Source organism: Somniosus microcephalus, chromosome 20, assembly GCF_052327205.1.
Source record: "Somniosus microcephalus isolate GS21.2 chromosome 20, FLI_Smic_1.0, whole genome shotgun sequence".
In the NCBI taxonomy this organism is placed as follows: domain Eukaryota; kingdom Metazoa; phylum Chordata; class Chondrichthyes; order Squaliformes; family Somniosidae; genus Somniosus; species Somniosus microcephalus.
In genome coordinates, this window is record NC_141006.1 from 22,006,289 (window position 1) to 22,033,747 (window position 27,459).

The 27,459-nt window shown below is 48.9% G+C and overlaps 1 protein-coding gene across 9 annotated transcripts in view; it reads left to right on the top strand.

Annotated features, from left to right (window-relative positions):
* Positions 1 to 27,459, top strand: part of LOC147103079 (thyroid hormone receptor-associated protein 3-like) — a 152,172-nt gene that overhangs the window by 85,229 nt on the left and 39,484 nt on the right. For 6 of the 9 annotated variants that reach the window (XM_085962378.1, XM_085962386.1, XM_085962385.1 and 3 more), the window contains one exon: positions 11,951 to 12,133. In XM_085962378.1, coding sequence (XP_085818504.1) covers positions 11,997 to 12,133 — 137 coding nt within the window. In that variant the 5' untranslated portion in view covers positions 11,951 to 11,996. Of the gene's footprint in view, positions 1 to 5,506; positions 5,794 to 11,950; positions 12,134 to 21,170; positions 21,429 to 25,300; positions 25,376 to 27,459 lie in introns of those variants that run through there. The other 3 variants (XM_085962380.1, XM_085962384.1, XM_085962382.1) reach the window with 3 other exon arrangements.

Sequence of the window (27,459 nt, forward strand, 5' to 3'; positions counted from 1 at the left end):
CAAGATGGTAATAGGCTGAGATTAGGTGTAAAGTGTACTGGCTGGGCAAGAGATAGCTGCCAGGTGTGAGAGAGAAACAAAAGGAAAGGGGGGGGAAAAGAGTGGAAAAATTACAATTTTTCCACTCCTTTTCTTCCCCCCCCCCCCCCCCCCCCCCCCTTCCTTTTGTTTCTCTCTCGCACCTGGCAGCTACCTCTTGCCCAGCCAGTACACTTTACACCTAATCTCAGCCTATTACCATCTCGTCTAGCTTCTAATCTCTTTTACTTCTTTTGTTTCTTTTATTCTTTTGTCCGATCACAGCCCTGCCTTCGATCTAGTTTCTTTTCTTTCCAGTTTTGAAGAAGGGTTCGACCCGAAACGTCAACTCAAATTTCTCTCCACGGATGTTGCCTGACCTGCTGCGTTTTTCCAGCATTTTCTGTTGTTATTTCTCAGTAATCCCTACTATGTCTGGTTCCTCGCAACGCATGATTGCCTCCAGCTCCCCTGTTTTATTACAGACACTGTGCATTGCTGTGCAGACAGTTTAACTCATTTTTAATAGGATTTCCCCTCACTTTATGTTTAACCATCTTTTTAGACTCCTGTTCTATAACTCTATTCTCTTGCCATCAGTGTTCTCCCTTACTTTATTCTTTCCTATGCTCTCTTTCCTGTTTTGTTTATAATTCGACTGGTTACGTTTCTTGTAGATCCCTCCCCCCATCTTACTAGTTTAAAGCCTTTGCCACCTCCCTATTTACCCTTTCCGCTAAGACACAGGTCCCACCCCGGTTCAGGTGGAGCCCATCCCATCGGTACAGCTTCCTGTCCCAGAACTGGTGCCAGTGTCCCATGAAAAGGAACCCCTGTTCCCCACACCAGCCCTTTAGCCACGTGTTAATTCTCCTATCTGTCTGCCCCTATGCCAATTTGCATGTGGCTCAGGCAATAATCCAGAGATTATTACCCTCGAGGTCCTGTTTTTTAGTTTAGATCCTAACTCCTGATACTCTTTCAGCGGGATCTCCTCCCTATTCCTACCTATGTCGTTTGTTCCAACATGGACCACGACAACTGCATTTACCCCCTCCCTTTCCAAGTTCCCCTTACCCTGGCAACACACCCTTTGGGATTCTCATTCTTGGCTGCAGAGGACACTATCTAACCCCCTAATTATAGAGCCCCCTATCACTGCCACATTTCTATTCTGCTCTCTTCTCCCCGCCTCTCCCCCCCCCCCCCCCCCCCCCCCCTTGAACAGCCCTCTGAGCCACGGTGCCTTGGTCTGCATTGTGGCTGTCCTCCTACAGTCTTTCTCCTTGCCCTCACAGGTAGTGAGTACATCAGACCTGTTGGACAGGACCAGTGTCTGCGGGACCTCCTTCTCAACCTCTCCTACATCCCCACTACCCTGCATCATAGTAATCACACCCCTCCCCTTCCTGAGCCTGTGCTCTCCTCTGGGGTGTGACTGTATTCTGGATAAAACTGTCCAGAAATTCCTCCCCCTCCCTTGTGTGTCGGAGTGTCTCCAACTCGCACTCCAGCTCAATGACTCTGAGCTGGAGAGATTTGAGATGGAGACATCTCCTGCAGATGTATTCGTTCGGGACAGTCTCGCTGCCCACAAACTCCCACATTCTGCAGTCCAGACACACAACCTGCCCTGCCATACCTTAGTCTAGCCTTATTTTATTTATTTAATTCAAGTCTTTATTCAACGATTATTTATAGTTATATTAATTGTTTAACTAGTTAAGCTATAAATTTAATAAAGTACTTTATAGGTTCCCACACCAATTTAAACCACTGTTCTAGATTAGAGAGAAAAAAAACCTTAATACTCACCAACCAATCACCTACCTGCTGTCCTGTGACATCACTCGTTTTTTTGGAAATCGTCGAAGGTTCGGCCGCCGCTGATACCGCCTCCAATTAGGTCCGTGCTGCCTGGTCTCCCGCTGTTTTAAGTACCGCCGCCGCTGATACCGCCTCCAATTAGGTTTATAAACATATAAAGTGTAAGCGGTTTGCTAGGGAAAAAGTTGGGCCTATTAAGGACCCAAAAGGAATTCTTAATGTTGAGCCAGAGGACACGGTTAAAGTATTAAATGAGCACTTTGCATCTGTCTTCACAAAGAAAGCGAATAATGTGACGGTTACACTGGAGAGCGAAGTTATGGACAGGATAGTAATAGATAGAGAAGACGTACAAAAAAATGAGTATTACTGAAAGTTGGTAAGTCACCTGGCCTGGATCATCCTAGATTGCTGAAAGAAGCAAGGGTAGAAACAGCAGAGGCATTGGTCACAATCTTTCAATCCTCATTGGATGCAGGAGTAATACTGGAGGACTGGAAGGTTGCTAATGTTATACCACTATTCAAGAAAGAGGAGAGGGATAAACCAGGAAACTACAGGCCAGTCAGCCTAACATCGGTGGTGGGAAGTTATTGGAAACCATTATCGGAGACAAAATAAATTTTAATTTGGAAAGGCATGGGTTAATCAAGGAGAGCTAGCACGGATTTGTTAATGGCAAATAGTGTCTGACTAACTTGATTGAATTATTTGAGGTAACAGAGAAGGTTGATCAAGGTAGTGCAGTAGAAGTAGTATATATGGACTTTTGGAAGGCATTCAACAAAGGACCACACAGGAGACTTATTAAGAAGATGGAAGCCCATGGTATTAAGGGGAAAGTGTCGGTATAGATGCAGAATTGGCTCAGTGATGGGAAGCAGAGGGTGGTGGTAGATGGATGTTTTCAGACTGGGAGGTAGTTTGCAGTGGTGCTCCCCAAGGGTCAGTTTTGGGTCTATTACTCTTTTCAATTTTTATTAAGGACCTAGACTTGGGAGTAGGGAGCAGCATAATAAACTTTGCAGATGATAGGAAATTTGGCAACATAGATAGTGATGAGAATAGTTGTAGACTTAAGGATGACATAGACAGGATGGTGAAATAGGCAGAAGCATGGCAGATGGAGTTCAATGCGGAGAAGTGTGAAGTGATGCACTTTGGGGGGACTAATATAGAAAGACAGTATACTATGAATGGCACAATTTTGAAAAGTGCAGATGAGCAGAGAGACCTTGGTGTCCATGTACACAAACCCTTAAAGGTGGCAGGGCAAGTTGATCAGGTAGTTAAAAAAGCATATGGGTTACTTGGGTTTATGAATAGAGGCATAGAATATAAAAGCGAAGAGATCATGCTGGAACTTTATAAATCACTGGTTAGGCCTCAGCTGGAATATTGTGGAGAATTTTGGGTACCACACTTCAGGAAAGATGTAAAGGCCTTAGAAAGGGTACAGAGGAGATTTACTCGGATGTTACCAGCGATGAGGGACTTCAGTTATGAGGAGAGGTTGAAAAAGTTAGGATTGTTCTCCTTGGAACAGGGAAGGTTAAGAGGTGACTGAATAGAGATTTTCAAGATGACGAGAGGTTTGGATAGATTAGATAGAGAAGAACTATTCCTTCTGGCGAGACGGTCAATAACCAAACATCATAGATTTAAAATCAAAGGCAAAATACTGTGGATGCTGGAAATCTGAAATAAAACCAGAAAATGCTGGAAATATTCAGCAGGTCAGGCAGCTACTGTGGAGAGAGAAACAGAGTTAACGTTTCAGATCGATGACCCGTCGTCAGAACTTAAAATCATTGGCGAAAGATCTAGAGGGGAGATGAGAATTTTCTTTCTCAGTTATCGGGATCTGGAGCGCTCTACCTGAAAAGGTGGTGGAAGCTGATTCCATAAATAATTTTTAAAGGGAGTTGGACATGTACTTGAGGATGAAGAACTTACAGGGTTATGGACAAAGTGGGGATGTGGGACTAAACATGACTGATCTTCCAAAATGGCCTCCTTCTGTGTTGTAAGTTCCTATGATTTCACTCCTGAATGTCCTAGCTCTATTTTAAAATTAATGCCCCCTTGTTCTTGATTCCTAACCAGAGGAATTAGTTTCTCCGTATCTACCCTATCAAATCCTTTAAACATTGTAAACATCTCAATCAGATCACCCCTCAATCTTCTAAACTCAAGGGAAAACGGGCCAAATCTTTGCAACCTATCCTCATAACTTAACCCTCTAAGTTTTAGCTCATTTTCTCTCCTGAGCTTCCCAACCTTGATGTCCTGCACTTGGATCTGGATTTCTAAAGTCAGGGGGAAAGGATTAGTGTGGTTGGGGGGAGAGGGTTGCATTTGGCCACCAGTGTCCTGCACTTTAGACTTTGGGACATGGCCAGACCCAGATCTAAGATGGTACGCTTATTGGGAGGGAGTGTGGAAGGGATGGGGCACTGGATACTAGAGACGCAGTGGCAGGGACTTGGGGGAAATGTTGCTGAACCCTCCTCTCGGGCCATACGAGAAGAAACGGGAGTCATTTTGAAACCCAAGACACAAAAAGTATCAAGCACATAATCTAAGCCGACATTCCAGTCCAGTACTGTGTTGTCACGTGCTGTTTTTCGGAGGAGACATTAAACCGGAGCACCATCTGCCCGTTCAGGTAGATGTGAAAGATCCCACGGCACTGTTCAACAAAGAGCACGTGAGTTCTCCCAGTGTCCTGGCCAACATTCCTCCCCCGGCCAACATTCCTCCCCCAGCCAACACCATCACAAACAGATTATCTGGTCATTCGTCTCATTGCTGTTTGTGGGGTTTTGCTGTGCACAAATCGGCTGTTGTGTTTGCCGGCATAATAACAGAGACTGCACTTAAAAATTATTTCAGCGGCTGTAAAGCCTTCTGGGATGTTCTGAGGGTATGAAGGGCACTATATAAATGTAAGTTCCTTATTTTAGATGATTGTGAGGTGCTCTGTGTGTGTGTCCCTCTCTTTTCTCTCTCTCTCTTGTGCTGTGCTGAGTTTGGCATCACTGTCTGTCTTTTATTAATGATCAACAAATGTGGAGATAATTCCAGCATCTGCCTGACCTTTAGATCCTGTCGTGATGGATCACACTGCTGGGACATGTCACCGTGGTAAATTCGCTCCTAGTCGGTAAGCAGCTAGCGCAGACAGAATTGTGCTCGCGCTCCTCCGCAGTCAGGATTCGCTCACGTTATCTCGGGGAACCAGCTGTGTCGCAGTGAAGTCCGATCCACAAATGAATCTGGCTTTCAAGAGGGAATCTCACTTACCAAACCAGTGTGTGTGTTATTTTTTAAAAATGTAAACCATTGGAAGCGTAGAGATGAACTTTTCATCCTGTGGAGTAATCTTTTCTGTTATACTTACGCTGATACAGTCAGGGAACAGGCTGGAAAAAGTGGCTGAGACACCAGTCGGCGAGTGACAGCTGAACCAACAGCAGAACTGATAGACGTCAGCCTGATGGCGGGGACAGATTTATTGTCTAATTTTAACTACTTTTCTGACCGACGACTCCTCTCTGTCCTGCTCAGTAAGGCCCCCACCCCCCTTCCTGTTTCCCTGATTATCATCAACAATCACCACTGAAAAATGTAAAGACAAATCGGAGGAGTGGAGCGAGGAGGTTGAAAGCTGCCGCAAATGGAGGATGTCTCGCAACCAAGCGTTAAATATGTCTTTCGCTGAGTGTTTACTGTCTTGGCTGTGGAGATATTTACCAGGTGTTGGCAGGAATTGATGCATTTTATTTATAACACACTGCTGTAGCGTTTCAAAATGCCAGCCTTGGCTCAGTGGTAGCACTCTCACATCTGAGTCAGCAGGTCGTGGATTCAAGCCGCACTTTAGGACTTCACATAACCTCGGCTGACACTCTACTGCAGTACTGAGGGAGTGCTGCATTGTCGGAGGTATGCTGCCTTTCAGATGAGATTCAAAAGTCTTCTATAGGCATATATAAATAGTAAATGGGTAGTAAGAGGAAGGGTGGGGCCGATCATGGACCAAAAAGGAGATCTACGCATGGAGGCAGACGGCATGGCTGAGGTACTAAATGGGTACTTTGCATCTGTCTTCACCAAGGAAGAAGATGCTGTCAAAGTCATGGTGAAAGAGGAGGTAGTTGGGATACTGGATGAGATTAAAATTGATAGAGGAGGTACTAGAAAGGCTGGCTGTACTTATAGTAGATAGGTCACCAGGACCGGATGGGATGCATCCTAGGATGCTGAAGGAAGTTTAGGAGGAAATTGAGGAGGTACTGGCCATAATCTTCCAATCCTCCTTAGATACGGGGGTAATGCCAGAGTACTGGAGAATTGCAAATGTTACACCCTTGTGCAAGAATAAACCCAGCAACTACAGGCCAGTCAGTTTCACCTCAGTAGTGGGAAAGCTTTCAGAAACGATAATCAGGGACAAAATTAACAATCACTTGGACAAGGAATTAATTAAGGCAAATCGTGTTTATCTAACTTGATTGAGTTTTTTGATGAGGGTAACAGAGAGGGTTGATGAGGGCAATGCAGTTGACGTGTACATGGACTTCCAAAAGGCGTTTGATACAGTGCCACATAATAGGCTTGCCAGCAAAGTTAAAGCCCATGGAATAAAAGGGACAGTGACAGCATGAATACGAAATTGGCTAAGTGACTGGAAACAGTAGTGGTGAACGGTTGTTTTTTGGATTGGAGGAAGGTACACAGTGGTGTTCCCCAGGGTTCGGTACTAGGACCACTGCTTTTCTTGATATATATTAATGACTTGGCTGTGGGTGTACAGGGCATAATTTCAAAATTTGCTGATGACACAAAACTCCTCTCAACCGTCTCTGCTCCAAAGAGAACAACCCAGCTTCTCTAGTCTAGCCACATAACTGAAGTCCCTCATATCGGGAACCATTCTTGTAAATATTTTCTGCACCCTCTCTAAGGCCTCCACATCCTTCCTAAAAGTGCGGTGCCCAGAATTGGACACAATACTCCAGTTGAGGGCGAACCAGTGTTTTAAAAAAGTTCATCATAACTTCCTTGCTTTTGTACTCTATGCCTCTATTAATGAAGCCCAGGATTCCGTATGCTTTTTTAACAACTTTCTCAACCTGCCCTGCCATCTTCAATGATTTGTGCACATACACCCCCAGGTCTCTCTGTTCATGCACCCACTTTAGAATTGTACCCTTTAGTTTATATTGCCTCTCCTTGTTCTTCTTACCAAAATGTATCACTTTGCACTTTTCTGCGTTAAATTTCATCTGACGCGTGTCCACCCGTTCCACCAGCCTGTCTAGGTCCTCTTGAAGTCTATCACTATCCTCCTCACTGTTTGCTATACTTCCAAGTTTTGTGTTATCTGCGCATTTTGAAATTTTGCCCTGTCCTCCCAAGTCCAAGCTATTTATCTTTTTCTCTGGCCCCCCTTCCCACTCCTCTCCCCTCTTTTTTCCCAACCCCCCTCTATTTTTCTCTCTCTCTCATTTTCTTTCTTTCTCGGCCCCCCCCCCCCCCCACTCTGTCTTACTACGGCCTCTCACACTCTCTCTCTCTCTGGCTCCTCCCTCCCTTTCTCCGGAGAGAGACACACTCACTCTCACTCTCACTCTCTCTCTCTGGCCCCTCCCTCCCTCTCTTTCTCTGGAGAGAGACACACACACTCTCTCTCACTCTCACACACACTCACACTCTCTGGCTCCTCCCTCCCTCTCTTTCTCTGGAGACACACACACTCGTTCTCGCGCTCTCTCTCTCTCTCTCTCTCTCTCTCTCTCTCTGGCTCCTCCCTCCCTCTCTTTCTCCGGAGACACACTCTCTCTCTCTCTCTCTCTCTCTGGCTCCTCCCTCCCTCCCTCTCTTTCTCCGGAGTGTCTCTCTCTCTCTCTCTCTCTCTCTCTCTCTCTCTGGCTCCTCCCTCCCTCCCTCTCTTTCTCCGGAGTGTCTCTCTCTCTCTCTCTCTCTCTGGCTCCTCCCTCCCTCTCTTTCTCCGGAGACACGCACACTCACACTCTCTCTCTCTCTCTCTCCCCTTTCCAGCCCCCTCTCTCTCCACACCCTCCCTCTCTTTCTCTGGTCGCTCACTTGCTCTCTCCAACTCTTTCTCTCTCTCTTTCTCTGGCCCCTCCCCCCCTCACTCTCTTTCTCCGGCCCCTCCCCCTCACTTTCTCCAGCCCCTCTCTCTCTTTCTCCGGCCCCCCTCTCTCTCTCTCTTTCTCCGGCCCCTCTCTCTCTCTCTCTCTCTCTCTCTCTCTCTTTCTCCGGCCTCTCTCTCTCTCTCTCTCCGGCCTCTCTCTCTCTCTCTCTCTCTCTCTCTCTCTCTGGCTCCTCCCTCCCTCCCTCTCTTTCTCCGGAGTGTCTCTCTCTCTCTCTCTCTCTGGCTCCTCCCTCCCTCTCTTTCTCCGGAGACACGCACACTCACACTCTCTCTCTCTCTCTCTCTCTCCCCTTTCCAGCCCCCTCTCTCTCCACACCCTCCCTCTCTTTCTCTGGTCGCTCACTTGCTCTCTCCAACTCTTTCTCTCTCTCTTTCTCTGGCCCCTCCCCCTCTCTCTCTTCTCTTCTCCGGCCCCCCTCTCTCTTTCTCCGGCCCCTCTCTCTCTCTCTCTCTCTCTCTTTCTCCGGCCCCTCTCTCTCTCTCTTTCTCCGGCCCCTCTCTCTCTCTCTCTTTCTCCGGCCCCTCTCTCTCTCTCTCTCTCTCTCTCTTTCTCCGGCCCCTCTCTCTCTCTCTCTCTCTCTCTCTCCGGCCCCTCTCTCTCTTTCTCCGGCCCCCCTCTCTCTCTCTCTCTCTCTCTCTCTCTCTTTCTTTCTCCGGTCTCTCTCTCTCTCTTTCTCCGGCCCCCCTCTCTCTCTCTCTCTCTCTCTCTCTCTCTCTCTCTCTTTCTCCGGCCCCTCTCTCTCTCTTTCTCCGGCCCCTCTCTCTCTCTCTTTCTCCGGCCCCTCCCTCTCTCTCTCTTTCTCCGGCCCCTCCCTCCCCCTCTTTCTCCGGCCCCCCTCTCTCTCTCTTTCTCCGGCCCCTCTCTCTCTCTCTCTCTCTCTCTCTCTCTTTCTCCGGCCCCTCTCTCTCTCTCTCTCTTTCTCCGGCCCCTCTCTCTCTCCGGCCCCCCTCTCTCTCTCTCTTTCTCCGGCCCCTTCCTCCCTCTCTCTCTTTCTCCGGCCCCCCTCTCTCTCTCTTTCTTTCTCCGGCCCCTCTCTCTCTCTCTCTCTTTCTCCGGCCCCCCTCTCTCTCTCTCTCTCTCTCTCTTTCTCCGGCCCCTCTCTCTCTCTCTTTCTCCGGCCCCTCTCTCTCTTTCTCCGGCCCCTCTCTCTCTCTCTCCTTTCTCCGGCCCCTCCCTCCCCCTCTCTCTTTCTCCGGCCCCTCTCTCTCTCTCTTTCTCCGGCCCCTCTCTCTCTCTCTCTCTCTCTCTTTCTCCGGCCCCTCTCTCTCTCTCTCTCTTTCTCCGGCCCCTCTCTCTCTCCGGCCCCTCTCTCTCTCTCTCTTTCTCCGGCCCCTTCCTCCCTCTCTCTCTTTCTCCGGCCCCTCTCTCTCTCTCTCTCTCTCTCTTTCTCCGGCCCCCCTCTCTCTCTTTCTCCGGCCCCCCTCTCTCTTTCTCCGGCCCCTCTCTCTCTCTCTCTCTCTCTCTCTCTCTCTCTTTCTCCGGCCCCTCCCTCTCCCCCTCTCTTTCTTTGGCCCCTCCCCCTCACTTTCTCTGGCCCCTCTTTCTCTGCGCGCTCTCTCTCTCTCTCTCTCTCGCTCGCTCGCTCGCTCTTTTGCCAGCTCCAGACTCTCCCTTTTTCTCCGGCTCCCTTCTCACACTTTCTCCAGCCCCTCCCTCTTCCAATCCCCCCTCCCCCGGCCCCCTTTTTCTCCGGTCGGACTCTCTCTCACTTTCTCCAGACCCCCCCCCCCCTCTCTCTCCAGCTCCTCTGTCTATTTTACCAGCATTTATTTTTAGCCTGATTCCCAGCATTTCTATTAAATGGTGAACATTTCAGTAGCCCCATTATCTGTGCTTGTAGTTTGGATGATTGGTAGACACGCAGTATTAGATTGTAACGTTCCTTCGTTTGTTCACTGAGCCTGCCACATTATCCCATGCTGCTCACTGCTCTCAAGGACACCCGTAAAACTCTGACTGAAACAAGAATTCCCCCACTCCCTGGGGCCCTACAGGAAAGGGCCCTGAATGAACTGGAGGATATCCCAGCACCTGTAGGAGGCTTTAATAGCAGGAGTCAGAGTTATACAGCACAGAAAGAGGCCCATCGTGTCCGCGCTGGCCATCAAGCCCTGTCTAATCTAATCCCATTTTCCAGCACTTGGTCCCTAGCCTTGTATGCTATGGCGTTTCAAGTGCACATCCAAATGCCTCTTGAATGTTGTGAGGGTTCCTGCCTCTGCCACCCTTTCAGGCAGTGAGTTCCAGATTCCAACCACCCTTTGGGTGAAAAAGTTTTTCTTCAAATCCCCTCTAAACCTCCTGCCCCTTACCTTGAATCTATGCCCCCTTGTTATTGACCCCTCTACTAAGGGTAAAAGTTCCTTTCTATCCACCCTATCTATGCCCCTCATAATTTTGTACACCTCAATCAGGTCCCCCCTCGGCCTTCTCTGCTCTGAGGAAAACTACCCCAGCCTGTCCAGCCTCTCTTCATAGCTGAAGGGCTCCAACCCAGGTAACATCCTGGTAAATCTCTTCTGCACCCTCTCCAAAGCAATCACATCTGGTTAGGACACACCGTATGTGCCTGGATTGTGTGCATTAAATAGCTCCGCTCCAAAAGAGAGAGTGTGCAGCACTGTCGGAGCCCTATCTCAAACCCATGACATTCACTATAAGGAATTAGCTGAAAAATAACCCCGAGAACTTTAAAGTAAAGCAGGACAATGGGACCATCAATATATAAACAGCTGAAAATAAATTTACAGCAGATCTCAGGCGGAATTTCTTCGCAGACAGACTGGTGACAGTCTGGAATGATCTGCCAGGTGGGGTCAGCGAGGATGCAGTGAGTGAGGGGCTTCAAGGGGCTGTACAATCGTTTCTCATCTTGAACTTTCCTGATGTACAGTTGCAATAAACTGTTCTCATTTCTTCTCTCCCGACAAGATCAATGGGTGGGGACTGGGGAGGGTTCTGTTTGCTATTCTCACAGTTAGGTGACTAGGAATAGAATTCTCGCCTGGCTATAGAGAGGAAGCGTGATTCAGAGATCTTTTGTTTACAGCAGGAACAGGATTAGTTTTTGAGTCCACAGTTTGGGCTCCAGGCATTTTTAGCAGGGGAAGTTTATCGGCTGCCGGTTGTGCAGTCCTTCGAATGAGCGCGGGGGATTTCCTTTCGCCGTGTGTTGGAGCCAAAAAAAAACCCCACGGGTGTTTTTAAACCTGCCATTAGTTAAAAGGCAATGTCTTTTAGGGTACGCATGTACATTGAGACAGAAAAATCTTTTCATAGAATCATAATGGCACAGAAGGAGGCCATTCAGCCTATCGTGCCTGTGCCGGCTCTTTGAAAGAGCTTTGCAATTAGTCCCACTCCCCTGCTCTTCCCCCATAGCCCTGCAAATGTTTCCTGCTCTTGGACACTTGCTTCTAAAAGAAGTCACACTAACCAATCCCAGCAATGGACCACTTCTGTCTGAAACCAGCCAGGTCCTGGGACGGAGTGGTGCAAAACAAAGATTGACTTCTGGCTCTGCCCCCATACGTATGCACAGGGCCGCGCTGACCCCGCGCTGCGCAGCACCCTCTCCCCGCACAGGTGGTCCTCCTTCTCCCTCTTTCCCCCCCCCCCCCCCATCCACCCACACAGGTCAGTGAGTTGGGGGGGGGGGGTGAAGAAATTGAGCTTGGAGAGGGAAATAATGTGAAGTTTAATGTCATCTTGTGTTGCGTGACGTGCCATTTACTTCAGGTGCTCCTGTTAGTGATGGGTGTGTGTGTTACGTGCTTCTTTCTCTCTCTCTCTCGCTATGTCTCTGTCTTTTTCTCTCTCTCTCGCATACTGTTTTGATCTCTCCCTTTGTGCTGTGTGAAGCACTGTTTTCTCTGGCATGCTCTTGTTAACCATGTCTGTATCTCTTTCCTCTTTGACAGGTTCGAAGAGAGGAAATCACTTTATAGTCACATCCACGTTTGAGAGATGTCGAAAGCTACAGGCTCAAAGTCCAGGTCGCAATCGTCCCACTCGAGGTCCCGCTCTCGATCCCGATCCCGGTCCTTTACAAGGTCCCGGTCACGTTCTCGCTCGCGGTCTCACTCTAGAAAACGGAAGTACAGGTGAGAGAGAATTTTGTCAGATCATTGCGTCTTGGTTTTGTGAGACTAATGCTATCGGGTGATCTTGGATAGGTAGCAGGCAGCTTCCCAGTGCTCTGCTAGTAACGTGCACGGTTTTAGCTAGTTAAAATCCAACAGTGCCCCTGTCTACACTGAGGGTCCCTAATAGTCCTTGCCAACATACACTAGTCTAGTTCTCTACACATTGGGTTGTTACCCCCATGAGAGTGTGTGCACTGTATCTCTAAATGGATTTCTCAGTACAGGAAACTTTCTGGTATCCGGCACTGACGGGACCGAGCTGGTGCCGTTAGATCAAAACTGCCGTATAAACCAGCAGCAATGTTAAAACATACAGAGCTTTTCAGCTCCGTGTGAATCAACAAACCCTGTTGCTTAGCAACAGCTTCAAAACAGTCGACTGCAGCTGCAAGCGTCTCTAGCTGAAGCTGTTGCTTAGCTGCAGACCTTGCAGAGCCTGACTGGGGGGAAAAAAAGCAGAGGAGTAAAAAAACTTATAGAAAACGGCTCCTGAATTTTGCAGGTAGATAGAGCTTTCCGGACTTTTAACCTCCGGTTAAACGAAAGTTTCCTGTAGTTTAAAGTGGACGCTGTATGTCCTGCATAGTGTCAGCCATGGCTCAGTGGGTAACACTCTCACCTCTGAGCCAGAAAATCGTGGGTTCAAGTCCCACTCTAGAGACTTGAGCGCAAAATCTAGGCCGACACTCCACTGCAGTACTAAGGGAGTGCTGCACTCTGAGTTGCTTTCTTTCAGATGAGACATTAAACCGAGGCCCGTCTCAGGTTGACTTAAAAGATTCCCATGGCACTATTTGGAGCAGAGTTTTCCCTGGTGTCACTCAACCACCGTTGCCAAAACAGAATGGTGATTAAGCTTACTGTGCACAAATTGGCTGCTGCGTTTCCTACATTACAACAGTGACTACACTCGTGAAAGACACCATATAAATGCAAATTATTCTTCCTCCTTTCTTTAAGCTGGAAAAAAAATGCATAATCTTTGTTTGGGATAGGGGTGGGCTTAAGGAGAGGTCATTGTACAGAATACTGAGGATTAGGCAGAGATTCAGTTTTACCAATTACATTTCAAGGAGAAACTGAGAACATATCTTAACTGCTCAGCTTTCCACTGATGCTGTTACAGAGGAACAGACTCTGAATCAAGCCCAGCATTGCACTGTATCTGGCCCCCAAAGCATGCTCAGTTAGAGTCATAGAGTTTTACAGCACAGAAAGAGGCCCCTCGGCCCATCGTGTCCGCAACTGCCATCAAGCCCTGGCTATTCTAATCCCATTTTCCAGCATTTGGTCCGTAGCATTGTTTGCTATGGCGTTTCAAGTGCTCATCTAAATGCTTCTTGAATGTTGAGGGTTCCTGCCTCTACTGGGACCGGGACCGATGTCCTAGGGGGAGTGTTTGCTAGTGCTCTTGGAGAGGGTTTAAACTAAAATGGCAGGGAGTTGGGAACCTGTGCAGGGAGACAGAGGAAAGGGAGGCAAGGATAGAAGCAAAAGACAGGAAGGAGAAAAGCAAAAGTGGAAGGCCGAGAAATCAAGGGTGTAAATCAAACAGGGCCACAGTAAATAATAATTCTAAAAGAACTAAGAGTGTTAAAAAAAACAAGCCTGAAGGCTTTGTGTCTTAATGCGAGAAGTATTCGTAATAAGGTGGATGAATTCGCTGCACAAATGGATGTAAACGGATACGATAAAATTGGGATTACGGAGACATGGCTCCAGGGTGACCAAGGCTGGGAGTTCAACATCCAGGGGTCTTCAATATTCAGGAAGGACAGGCAAAAAGGAAAAGGAGGTGGGGTAGCATTGCTGGTTAAAGAGGAGATTAACACAATTGTAAGGAAGGATATTAGCTCTGATGATGTGGAATCTGTATGGGTAGAGCGGAGAAATACCATGGGGCAGAAAACATTAGTGGGAGTTGTATACAGACCCCCAAACAGTAATGCTCAGGTTGGGGATGACATTAAACAGGAAATTAGAGACGCGTGCAATAAAGGCACAGCAGCTATCATGGGTGACTTCAATCAGCATGTCGATTGGGCTAACCAAGTTAGTAACAATACTGTGGAGGAGGAATTCCTAGAGTGTATACGGGATGGTTTCCTGGACCAATATGTCAAGGAACCAACTAGAGATCAGGCAATCTTAGACTGGGTATTATGTAATGAGAAAGGACTAATTAGCAATCGTGTTGTGCGAGACCCCTTGGGGAGGAGCGATCATAATATGATAGAATTCTTAATTAAGGTGGAGAGTGAAGTAGTTGACTCAGAGGCTAGGGTCCTGAATTTAAATAAAGGAAACTACGATGATATGAGGCGCGAGTTGGCTAGGATGGATTGGGGAGCGTTACTTAAAGGGTTGACGGTGGATAGGCAATGGCAAACATTTAAAGATCGCATGGATGAACTACAGAATTTGTTCATCCCTATTTGGCATAAAAATAAAACAAAAAACGTGACTCAATCGTGGCAAATTAGGGATAGCATAAGATCCAAGGAGAGGACATATAAATTGGCCAGAAAAAGCAGCAAACCTGAGGATTGGGAGCAGTTTAGGATTCAGCTAAGGAGGACAAAGGGATTAATTAAGGGGGAAAATAGAGTATGAGAGTAAGCTTTCAGGGAACATAAAAACTGACTGACTGTAAAAGCTTCTATAGATATGTGAAGAGAAAAAGATTGGTGAAGTCAAGCGCAGGTCCCTTGCAGTCAGAATCAGGGGAATTTATAATGGGGAACAAAGAAATGGCAGACCAATACATACTTTGGTTCTGTCTTCACAAAGGAGGACACAAATAACTTCCCAGAGATGTCGGGGAACATTGGGTCCAATGAGAGGGAGGAATTGAATGAAATCAGCATTTGTAGGGAAATGGTGTTAGGGAGATTGACGGGATTGAAGGCCGATAAATCCCCAGGGCCTGATAATCTACATCCGAGGGTACTTAAGGAAGTAGCCCTAGAAATAGTAGATGCATTGCTGGTCACCTTCCAAAATTCTATAGACTCTGGAACAGTTCCCATGGATTGGAGGGTAGCTAATGTAACCCCACTATTTAAAAAAGGTGGTAGAGAGAAAACGGGGAATTATAGTCCGGTAAGCCTGACATCGGTAGTGGAGAAAATGCTAGAGTCCATTATAAAAGATGTACTAGCAGAGCACTTGGAAAACAGTGACAGGATCGGACAAAGTCAACATGGATTTACAAAAGGTAAATCATGCTTGACTAATCTACTTGAATTTTTTGAGGATGTAACTGGTATTATAGATAAGGGAGAACCAGTGGATGTGGTGTATTTGGACTTTCAGAAGGCTTTTGATAAGGTCCCGCATAAGAGATTAGCATGCAAAGTTAAAGCACATGGGATTGGGGGTAAGGTACTGACTTGGATAGAGAACTGGTTGGCAGACAGGAAGCAAAGAGTTGGAATAAACGGGTCTTTTTCCGAGTGGCAGGCAGTGACTAGTGGGGTACCGCAGGGATCGGTGCTAGGACCCCAGCTATTTTTACAATATATATTAATGATCTAGACGAGGGAACTAGATGTAATATCTCCAAGTTTGCAGACGACACACAGCTGGGTGGGCGTGTGTGCTGTGAGGAGGATGCAGAGAAACACCAGTATGATTTCGACAAGTTGGGTGATTTGGCAGATGCAGTATAATGTGGATAAATGCGAGGTTATCCACTTTGGTGGCAAAAACAGAAAGACAGATTATTATCTGAATGGCAATAGATTGGGTAAAGGGGAAGTGCAACGAGACCTGGGTGTTCTTGTGCACCAGTCGCTGAAGGTAAGCATGCAGCTGCAGCAGGCGGTTAAGAAGGCAAATGGTATGTTGGCCTTCATAGCGAGAGGATTCGAGTACAGAAGCAAGGATGTCTTGCTGCAGTTGTACCGGGCCTTGGTGAGACCACCCCTTGAGTATTGTGTGCAGTTTTGGTCGCCTTATCTGAGGAAGGATGTTCTTGCCATGGAGGGAGTGCAGCGAAGATTCACCAGACTGATATCTATCTTTTCTCCCCTTGTCCAGTCTCTTCCCACCTACATCCGCGACTCTTCGGACGCCCTCCGCCACTTTAACAGTTTCCAGTTTCCTGGCCCCAACCGCCTCCTTTTCACTATGGACGTACAATCCCTCTACACCTCCATCCCCCACCTGGATGGTCTGAGGGCGCTCCGCTTCTTCCTTGAACAGAGGCCCGACCAGTCCCCATCCACCACCACCCTCCTCCGCCTGGCTGAACTTGTTCTCACATTGAACAACTTCTCCTTTAACTCCACTCATTTCCTCCAAATCAAAGGTGTTGCCATGGGTACCCGCATGGGTCCTAGCTATGCCTGCCTTTTCATGGGCTATGTGGAACAATCTTTGTTCCAGTCCTACTCGGGTCCCCTCCCTCACCTCTTTTTCCGATACATTGATGACTGTATCGGTGCCGTTTCTTGCTCTCGCCCCGAACTTGACAATTTCATTCACTTTGCCTCCAATTTCCACCCTTCCCTCACCTTCACATGGTCCATCTCTGACTCTTCCCTTCCCTTCCTCGACTTCTCCGTCTCCATCTCTGGGGATAGATTATCGACCAATATTCACGACAAGCCCACTGACTCCCACAGCTACCTGGACTACACTTTCTCCCACCCCGCTTCCTGTAAGGACTCTATTCCATTCTCCCAGTTTCTCCGTCTCCGCTGTATCTGCTCCGACGATGCCACCTTCCACACCAGTGCTTCAGACATGTCTTCCTTTTTCCGCAACCGAGGATTCCCCTCTACCGTGGTTGACACTGCCCTCGACCGTGTCAGTTCGATCTCCCGCACTTCTGCTCTCACCCCTGCCCCTCCCTCCTGGAACCACGATAGGGTTCCCCTTGTCCTCACCTTTTCACCCCACCAGCCTCCACATTCAACGGATCATCCTCCGGCATTTCCGCTACCTCCAAAGTGATCCCACCACCAAACGTATCTTCCCCTCCCCTCCCCTTTCAGCATTCCGCAGGGACCGCTCCCTCCGAGACACCCTAGTCCACTCCTCTATCACCCCAAACAGCCCTTCCCCTTCGCCTGGCACCTTCCCGTGCAAGCGGAGGAGATGTAACACCTGCCCCATACCTCCCCCCCCCCTTCCCACTGTCCAGGGCCCCAAGCACCCCTTCCAGGTGAAACAGCGATTTACTTGTACTTCTCGCAATCTAGTATACTGTATTCGCTGCTCACGATGCGGTCTCCTCCACATTGGGGAGACCAAACGCAGATTGGGTGACCGCTTTGCGGAACACCTCCGTTCAGTCCGTAAGGGTGACCCCGAGCTTCCCGTCGCCTGTCATTTTAATTCACCGCTCCATTCCCACTCGGACCTCGCCGTCCTTGGCCTCTTGTATTGTTCCACGTAAACTCGAGGAACAGCACCTCATCTTCCGATTAGGCACTCTGCAGCCCTCCAGACTCAATATCGAGTTCAACAATTTCAGATCATAATCTCGGCCCCTATTTCATTTTTTCTTGTAATTTTTCCACTCCTTCCCCCCCCCCCCCCCTTTTCCATTTGTTTCTCTCTCACACCTGGCAGCTATCTCTTGCCCAGCCAGTACACTTTACACCTAATCTCAGCCTATTACCATCTCGTCTAGCTTCTAATCTCTTTTACTTCTTTTGTTTCTTTTATTCTTTTGTCCGATCACAGCCCTGCCTTCGATCTAGTTTCTTTTCTTTCCAGTTTTGAAGAAGGGTTCGACCCGAAACGTCAACTCAAATTTCTCTCCACGGATGTTGCCTGACCTGCTGAGTTTTTCCAGCATTTTCTGTTATTTCGGATTTCCAACATCTGCAGTATTTTGCTATCGTATGAAGAGAGATTGGGTCGATTAGGCTTATATTCGCTAGAGTTTAGAAGAATGAGAGGGGATCTCATTGAAACTTATAAAATTCTAACAGGACTAGATGCAAGAAGGATATTCCCGATGGTCGGGGAGTCCAGAACCAGGGGTCACAGTCTAAGGATAAGGGGTAAGCCATTTAGGACTGAGATGAGGAGGAATTTCTTCACCCAGAGAGTGGTGAACCTGTGGAATTCTCTACCACAGAAGGCAGTTGAGGCCAATTCATTAAATATATTCAAGAAGGAGTTAGATATATTTCTTAAGGCTAAAGGGATCAAGGGATATGGGGAGAAAGCAGGGACCGGGTACTGAATTTTGGATGATCAGCCATGATCTCATAAAATGGTGGAACAGGCTCGAGGGGCCGAATGGCCTACACCTGCTCCTATCTTCTATGTTTCTATGTTTACCACCCTTTCAGGCAGTGAGTTCCAGATTCCAGCCACCCTCTGGGTGAAAAAGTTTTTCCTCAAATCAAGTTGATTGATTTGAAGATGGAATCTCAAGATGTGAAACACTGCAAGATGTACAGTACACAAAAGCCCAAAATCCAAACCGATCCAGCAGTCAGCGCACTTAAAACTCTGCTGTTCTGGCCCGGCGGCCTGGGCAGGAGTCACAGGTGTGCTTCAGTTTCCCCCCGCACTAGCTGTGCATCGACCAGGAGGGCTGGCAGGTGGGCAAACTGTCCCCCAGCGCTCCGCAGGAGAAGCTGTCGCCTGTGATTGTGCTCCCCACAGTGCAGTGGCTAAGCTTGGAAACTCCGTGGTGTTGGAGATCATGGATGAAGACCCTCACTCCAGCACTCTGGCAAGGCATGCTGCAACACCATCGCAAGGAGTTGAGACCCTCGACGTGCTGTGTGCCCAGAGACACGTGTTAAGAGCGTAAAACATTCCTGCTTTTTTCTCGTGTTTCCATATCATATACTCAAGAATCACACAATAAAGACCTCAGCACTGTTCCTTGAAGGTAACCTCAAAAGAATATTCCCTTCTCCTCCACTGTGGCATTTTCCATTTCCCACACTAGTAGTCCTCTGATTGTGATTGCTGATTCAATGCAAGTTACGACACTATTACAGGCAAAATTTTCTATCCATCTTTGGGATGTGGGCATCATTGGCAAGGCCGACATTTATCGCCCATTCCTAGTACCCCTGAGAAGGTGGTGGCTAGCGGTTTGATATAACTGGCTTGCTAGGCCGCTTCAAAGGGCATTTAAGAGCCAACCACGTTGGTGTGGGACTGGAGTCACATATAGGTCAGACCAGGTAAGGACGGCAACAATGTTCCTTCAAAGTTTTTTTTTGGTGCGCGGTCCCTTTAAATTTGCCGTGTGGCCGCACATGCATGATACCTTTACCAGTGGCAGCAGCTGGTGAGCGGCTTGTGCGGGACCTCCCGATTCGTGCACGGTTGCACACCTTAAGGGGAGCATTGAACGGCAGGTTTCCTTCCCTGGAGGACGTAGGTGAACTACAGTAATTGGGTTTTTACGGCAATCAGACAGCTTAATGGTCACTTTTGCTGATACCGGCCTTTTATTTTCAGATTTTTTAAAATGAGCTCAATTTTCTTAAATGGCCATGGCGGGATTTGAACTCGCGTTCTCTTGATTATTAATGCAGGCATTTAGATTAGTAGGCCAATCATGTAAAATTCCGCTGCCCGCTATTTTAGGAGGTGTTAATGCATTTATTTTAAACAGGTTTATGCCCCGTAACCTTGGCATACTACTCGACCTTGAGCAGCATTTCTGACACCATATCCTTTCCATCACCAAGATTGCTATTCCCACCTCTGCCAAAACCACCACCTCTGCCACTGAATTCCTTATATGTGCTTTTATCACCTCCAGACTCCAATACTCAATCGCTCCCCTGGCTGGCCTCCCATCCTTCACCCTCCATAGACACCAGATCGTTCAGAACTGTGCTGCAAATATGTGTTCATGCACCAAGTCCCTACTCACTTCACTACCGCGCCCGGTTTACTGTGGTCACATGACCACTAGAAACGACAAAAACTCATTCACATGGGACCTTTAGAGCCAACAAGGAGACTTTCCCCTTCAATCTGAGCTGCCTCCGAACTGAGGTGAAAGGCCACTCCAGTGTCTTTCCTGAAGGTGCTGCTTGAAGCTGGGGGATGATTCCATGACCAGTCCTCTGGTACCTCGCACTACTGATCACACCAAGTATGAGACAGGATGGTGAGCATCAGCAAAACGTTCGTCTGTGAGGGGGTGTTGCACTGAATCCCCATCTTGTTCTCCACAATGCCCGCACATGCCCCTCCCAGCAGGGCCACTGGATCGGCAAGTAAAAGTCTAGCTGGTCCATCAAGCCTGTCCTGTGCTGCCACCGTGCAGCATCTTTACACCACGATCTCCATCTGACCCTCAACAGTCACACAATCTCCTGGTAGAGGCGAAACCCCCCCCCCCCCCCCCCCCCGCCACCCCCAAAAAAAACTAGATTCCAAGTTAGAGGGGGAAACTTGTGAGCTTCCCCTCTGAGCACCGGAGATGATCAAACGGGCTCCTCTGGGACACCACGGTGATTTTGGATGGTAATCTCGCTTCCCCAAATAGCACCCAGGCTAAGATCAGCCAACTCGGCACAGACTGAGAATTAGCACTGGAGCCTGCTCAGTCTGCACGGGCCAGTACCATAACAGGCAGCGTTCAGGCTGTGTTCTTTCATACACACACACATGGTTTGTGGGTCAGTGGTTCTGTGCCTGCACACGGGCCATTACTGGAGTGCAATGCTTTAACAAAACAGAATGGAACCAGCATTGTAACTAGGGCCACTCTAATGGCCACAAGCCCCTGCATTGAGGCGCCCGGACCCGACCGAAGCCAGCTACCCAACTGTAGAAAACAGGAATGCCGCAAGCAGTGTTCCCTCGAAGCTGCGCTGCCCGGTACCGGCTTTTGAAATGTGAAATTTCACGCACACCCAAAAAAAAATTAGGGGGAGTCATTGGTCACAAGTAGTTCAAGACTAACCCACTCACCAGCTACTAAACACTGGGTGGACCGCCTGAGGCTCGGTGCGCAAGGAGCTAAGTGAAACCAGTTCTTTTCCTCACTAAATGAAAATACGTGGGGGCTGATCCACTCTGTGACTCTTGTTGGCAGAACCGGTGCCAGAAATAAAAACTTTAAAAAAAATTTCAATCCCTTGCTGGCTTGTGTCCCGAACAGCCGGCCTCTTCCTGTGAGAGTTAGAGCTGAGGTGAGCTGTTCACTTGATACTGTTAAAATGGGTTTAGCAGGCAGGCTGTAGCAGAGTCATTCCTCGCAATGTGGCTGCTCACCGGGCCACACATTCCTCTCGATGAAAAGCTTCGCCGGGTAAGCACCGCGAGTCTTTCAGTTTTCAATCTGGTTTTTTTTTGTTGTTAAAATGTAATTTATTTAGCTGAAGAGATTTTTCTTCTGTTACCCTGGAGACAGGCTAGCAGAATGGCTAATCCAGCTGCTAGCGCAACTCCTGTGCTGTGTGCGTTGTGCGAGCTTTTAAAATGCTATTTTTTTTTGTATTTAAAATGCTGGTAACCTGATGCAGGGTAGCACTGGAAGAGCATTGTGAAATAAGAACCGGCTGTTCGCTAGCTTCTCTCTTTTTGAGTAACTTCCAATCAGACTGGCAAAACCCGCTGAATTGCTTGAGCAAGGTTTTGTTATTTTAAAAGGTCGTTAAATGTTTTGAGCTTTGGAAGATTGCGAGCTCGGCGCACCTTCTGTGTTCCTCGGTGATTGTGTTCATATTTAACGGGCCTTGGGGGTGGGGCGGGGGGGGGTGGGGGGAGATGTTCAGTGTTAACTGTTCGCGTGCTGAATGTAGTTTTGCTTGTACTTGCGCTGCCTCGTGTAACGTTGGTCAGTTCGAGTCGCTAGGCGTTCTGTGGAGTTACAGGATCGTATCAGATCAGAAGTCTAGTGTGGTCCCGCCGTGTTGCTGTCCTAACTCGCACCAAGTCCCGTTCACTCATCACCCCTGTGCTCGCCGACCTACATTAAATGAGGTTTGGAATCTCTCTCCTCTGCTGCCCCTGAAGAATGGCTGGCACCATTGCAGCCCTGAGCCAGCCTCTGAGAGCCCTGTAAGAGTGAGCTAGGTGGCTCTCGATCTTTCACCAAGTTTGCTCCCCGCTCTTGAGGTGCGCAATTTCCGCTCAGTCACAGTAGCACGGGTCAGATCGGCAACATAGTGGAAGCACACCAGAACTCTGGGAGTCAGCGCAGTGCTTGGCGTTGGGCAAGTGGCGTGGGGGTGGGGGGGGGGGGGGAGAGCTGTTTGGCAACAGTCCCAAAGCCCAAGCGATGTATGTCAGCTGCTGTATAACTTCAGCCTTTTACTCGAGGGGCTTTTTAAACTGATTATAACCTCAGGCTGTCAGCTGAACTGGTTTGTATTTTTTTTAATTGTTTTTCTCCTGTGGTTCCTTACCCCCCAAAAAACCAGTTATTAATTTATTCCTTTCCTGAAGGTGTTGGCTGTTACTGTGGGATTGTTCCATGGGTCTCGGTCACTGCAGTATTCTTCACATCAACTTTGACTGTGAATGCCAGCGGGTCATTTGGGTACAGGGGCTCTAAGCTAAGCCTGATCTTCTTGCTGGACCTCTACATGAGGAAATTGTTAATGGTGGTGTTGGGGGTGGGGTGGTGTATGGCTTAGCTATTCGCTCGATTAAACCCACTAATGCATTGAGTAGCCCCTTCTATTTTTACTCAATATGCGATGCAGTTCCTCTCCGCTCTTTTCAGTTGGGGATTTCAAGCAGTGCGAGGCTGGCGAGCGGAGCTCCGTGCAGGCTGGCCCCTCACTCAATCGCACTTGGCAATCTGACCAGCAACTGGCAGCTCGCACTGCTCTTAATCTGCACGTCCCGGCTTGTGCTGCCCAATGCAGTGTAACGGTGGAATATGGAGAACTCAGCTGTCTAAACGCGAGGGCTTCAGGTGGGAGAATCCTACTTTACTCTCCATGACAATAGAGAAGTGTAGAGTCATCCATAGGAACATAGGACCAGGAATAGGCCATTCTGCCCCTCGGGCCTGCTCCACCATTCAATTAGATCATGGCTGATCTGTACCTCAGCCCCATTTACCCGCCTTTGCTCCATATCCCTTGATACCCTTACCTAACAAAAACCTGTTGATCTCAGTCTTGAAAACTCCAGTTGCCCCCCAGCACCCACAGTCTTTTGGGGGAGAGAATTCCAGATCTCCACTACTGATGTGTGGGAAAAATTCTTCCTGATTTCACCCCTGGATGGCCTGGCTCTGATAAGATTCTGCCCCCTTGTTCTAGATTCCCCACCAGAGGAAATAGCTTCTCCGTATCGACCCTATCGAATCCCTTTATTATCATTTTAAACCGCTCGGTTAAATTACCCCTCAATTTTCTAAACGCAAGGTGATACGGCTCAAGTTTATGCAATATTCTCATTTTTAACCCTTTAACCCCCCCCCCCCCTGGTATTATTCACATTCATCTGTGTTTTTAATTAGAATAGTCAGTATTCCCCTCCCGGATAATACCTGCTGTTTGCAGACGGGAGCGGCTTGTGTAGTATAAAGGCTGAATCACCTGTGTGAGGCCGGTACCCCGCTGGATCCTTTCCCCTTTTCTGAATAGAGGGTGCTGTCTAAGGAACACATTTCTGGAGGATAGTAGAATGCATGTCGATATTCTACTATCCTCTATCGGGCCTTGTTTAATTTAAAGCACGTTTTCGTGACTGCTGTATTTTTTTTAAAACACTGAGTGCAGAATTCAGCTCAACACTGGGCCCTGCTGGTAAGGAAGTGCCTCACTGACAAAATGTCAAAGCCAGTCCCTGCTGAACGTTATGTACTTATTAGCCTGTTGGTTTCTATATAGTTTAACACTTGGGAGAATCGTCCGAGAAATCCGGTGTGGGGACTTGAAGTATCTGCTGACTTTATCAAGTGAATCTGTTATAATTTTCCTATCTAAGATCCTAAAGCCTGTGGCTTATTATTCTATCGACCAGTCGTATTCCAGAACTCTGACAGGCCAGATTCCAGAGCCATGGGTGCAGTGTAATCACAGATTTGATTGTCACAGAAACCATTAATTGTGCTTTCTTGCAAAACCTACTTTATAGTCTTCTAAGAATATGGCAATTTTTTTTTAATGAGCACTTCTAGTGAGATTTCTAATGATGGCAGAAGGGGTTTCACTCTATATTTGTAATGACATAGAATGTACAGCACAGAAACAGGTAATGGAGGAAGAGGCCCTGCACCTGCATCTCCGGCCCAGGCAGACAGCATGCACCCTGATCACTCCCGCTTCACTCGGGCTGTCGGCCTCTCCTCACTCACTCCCACCTTCACAGGCCCCAGCCTCCTTGCTTGCTCTCTTCCTCGCCCGCTCCCGCGCAGGCCCTCGGCCCGCTCCCGCACAGGCCCCCGGCCTCCTCGGCCCGCTCCCGCGCAGGCCCCCGGCCTCCTCGGCCCGCTCCCGCGCAGGCCCCCGGCCCGCTCCCGCGCAGGCCCCCGGCCTCCTCGGCCCGCTCCCGCGCAGGCCCCCGGCCTCCTCGGCCCGCTCCCGCGCAGGCCCCCGGCCTCCTCGGCCCGCTCCCGCGCAGGCCCCCGGCCTCCTCGGCCCGCTCCCGCGCAGGCCCCCGGCCTCCTCGGCCCGCTCCCGCGCAGGCCCCCGGCCTCCTCGGCCCGCTCCCGCGCAGGCCCCCGGCCTCCTCGGCCCGCTCCCGCGCAGGCCCCCGGCCTCCTCGGCCCGCTCCCGCGCAGGCCCCCGGCCTCCTCGGCCCGCTCCCGCGCAGGCCCCCGGCCTCCTCGGCCCGCTCCCGCGCAGGCCCCCGGCCTCCTCGGCCCGCTCCCGCGCAGGCCCCCTCGGCCCGCTCCCGCGCAGGCCCCCTCGGCCCGCTCCCGCGCAGGCCCCCTCGGCCCGCTCCCGCGCAGGCCCCCTCGGCCCGCTCCCGCGCAGGCCCCCTCGGCCCGCTCCCGCGCTCACTCCCAAGTAGGATGCCAAGGTTACAAGGGTCATTTAGCTAGTTTAATATAAATGCATTAACACCTCCTAAAATAACGGGCAGCAAAATTTCACATGTCTGTTTAGCGATCACGCGATAATGCTCATGGCGCCATTCACAGTCACAGTGCCTCTTTGGGGTACACCTTTTCTGTCTCCAGTTATTCTCCTCACTCTCCATCTCACTAATCTTGTCGGAAAGCTGGTGAAAGAGGAAAGCTGGTAAAAGGAAAACCCGTAAACAGCAGCAGAAAATGCTGGAAGTACAAGACAGGTAGTTGGAAATTCTGATGAAGCATGCATACACAGAACATCAAACTGTCTTCGCCTGGCTGAACTTGTTCTCACATTGAACAACTTCTCCTTTGACTCCACTCACTTCCTCCAAATTAAAGGTGTTGCTATGGGAACCCGCATGGGCCCTAGCTATGCCTGCCTGTTCATGGGATATGTGGAACACTTTGTTCCAGTCCTACTCAGGTCCCCTCCCTCACCTCTTTTCCGGTACATCGATGACTGTATTGGTGCCGTTTCCTGCTCTCGCCCTAAACTAGATCAGTTCATTCACTTCTAATTTCCACCCTTCCCTCACCTTCACATGGTCCATCTCCGACTCTTCCCTTCCCTTCCATGACTTCTCCATCTCCATTTCTGGCGATCGGCTTTCGACAAACATCCACTACAAGCCCACCGACTCTCTCAGCTACCTGGATTACACTTCCTCCCACCCCGCTTCCTGTAAGGACTCTATTCCATTCTCCCAGTTTCTCCGTCTCTGCCGCGTCTGTTCTGACGATGCCACCTTCCATACCAGTGCTTCCGACATGTCTTCCTTTTTCCTCAACCGAAGATTCCCCTCTACTGTGGTTGACACGGCCCTTGACCGTGTCCGTTCTATTTCCCGCACTTCTGCTCTCACCCCTTCCCCTCCCTCCCAGAACCATGATAGGGTTCCCCTTGTCCTCACCTTTCACCCCACCAGCCTCCACATTCAACGGATCATCTTCCGCCACCTCCAACGTGATCCCACCACCAAACACACCTTCCCCTCACCTCCCCTTTCAGCATTCCGAAGGGACCGCTCCCTCCGCGACACCCCCAACAGCCCTTCTCCTTCACCTGGCACCTTCCCGTGCAAGCGCAGGAGATGCAACACATGCCCTTTTACCTCGTCCCTTCCCACTGTCCAGGGCCCCAAACACCCCTTCCAGGTGAAACAGCGATTTACTACTTGTACTTGCAGTTTAACATACTGTATTCGCTGCTCACGATGCGGTCTCCTCTACATTGGGGAGAACAAACGCAGATTGTGCGACCGCTTTGCGGAACACCTCCGTTCAGTCCGTATGGGTGACCCTGAGCTTCCGGTCGCCTGTCACTTTAATTATCCGCTTCACTCCCACTCTGATCTCTCTGTCCTCGGCCTATTACATTGTTCCAATGAAGCTCAACGGAAGCTCGAGGAACAGCACCTCATCTTTCGATTAGGCACTTTACAGCCTTCCGGACTCAATATCGAGTTCAACAATTTCAGATCATAATCCCTGCCCCCATTTTTTCATGCAGTATGATTTTGCTATTCCCATTTGTGACATTTTCACAGTATGTTCTTTCAATTCCTTCCTCCCCTCCTACACCCCACCCCCCTGTCTCTGCACCCGCTTAATATCTGTTACATTTCCAGCTTTTTCCAGTTCTGATGAAGGGTCCCAGACCGGAAACGTTAACTCTGTTTCTCTCTGCACGGATGCTGCCTGGCCTGCTGAGTATTTCCAGCATTTTCTGTTATATCAAACTGTCTTTTCTCCATGTAGATGCTGCCTGGCCCGCTGAGAGTGTCCAGCATTTTGTTTTTTATTTCAGTATTGTACTTTTTTTTAATCCATTAAACAGCAGTACTGTATCTCAGATATGTTCACATGGTTAACCTGAATCAAAAGCTTCAGCATAATTGACTAGCACTGAGCTGGCCTCCTCATTGATGGTTAGAATCATACAGAACAGAAGGAGGCCATTCGGCCCATCACGCCTGTGCCGGCTTTTTGAAAGAGCAAATTTTTCCTTTTCAAGTATTTATCCAATTCTCTTTTGCAAGTTACTATTGAATCTGCTTCTACCACCTTTTCAGACAGTGCTTTCCAGATCTCAACAACTCGCTGCGTAAAAATTCTCATTCCCCTTTGGTTCTTTTGCCAATTAACTCTGTCCTCTGGTTACCAGTGGAAATAGTTTCTCCTTATATACTCTTATCAAAACTCTTCATGATTTTTGAATAGCTCTTATTAAATCCTGTTAAAACTGAAGTTGAAGTTACTAATGTTGGGAGTTTGTTAGTTGGCCATTCCCACCCCCACCGTC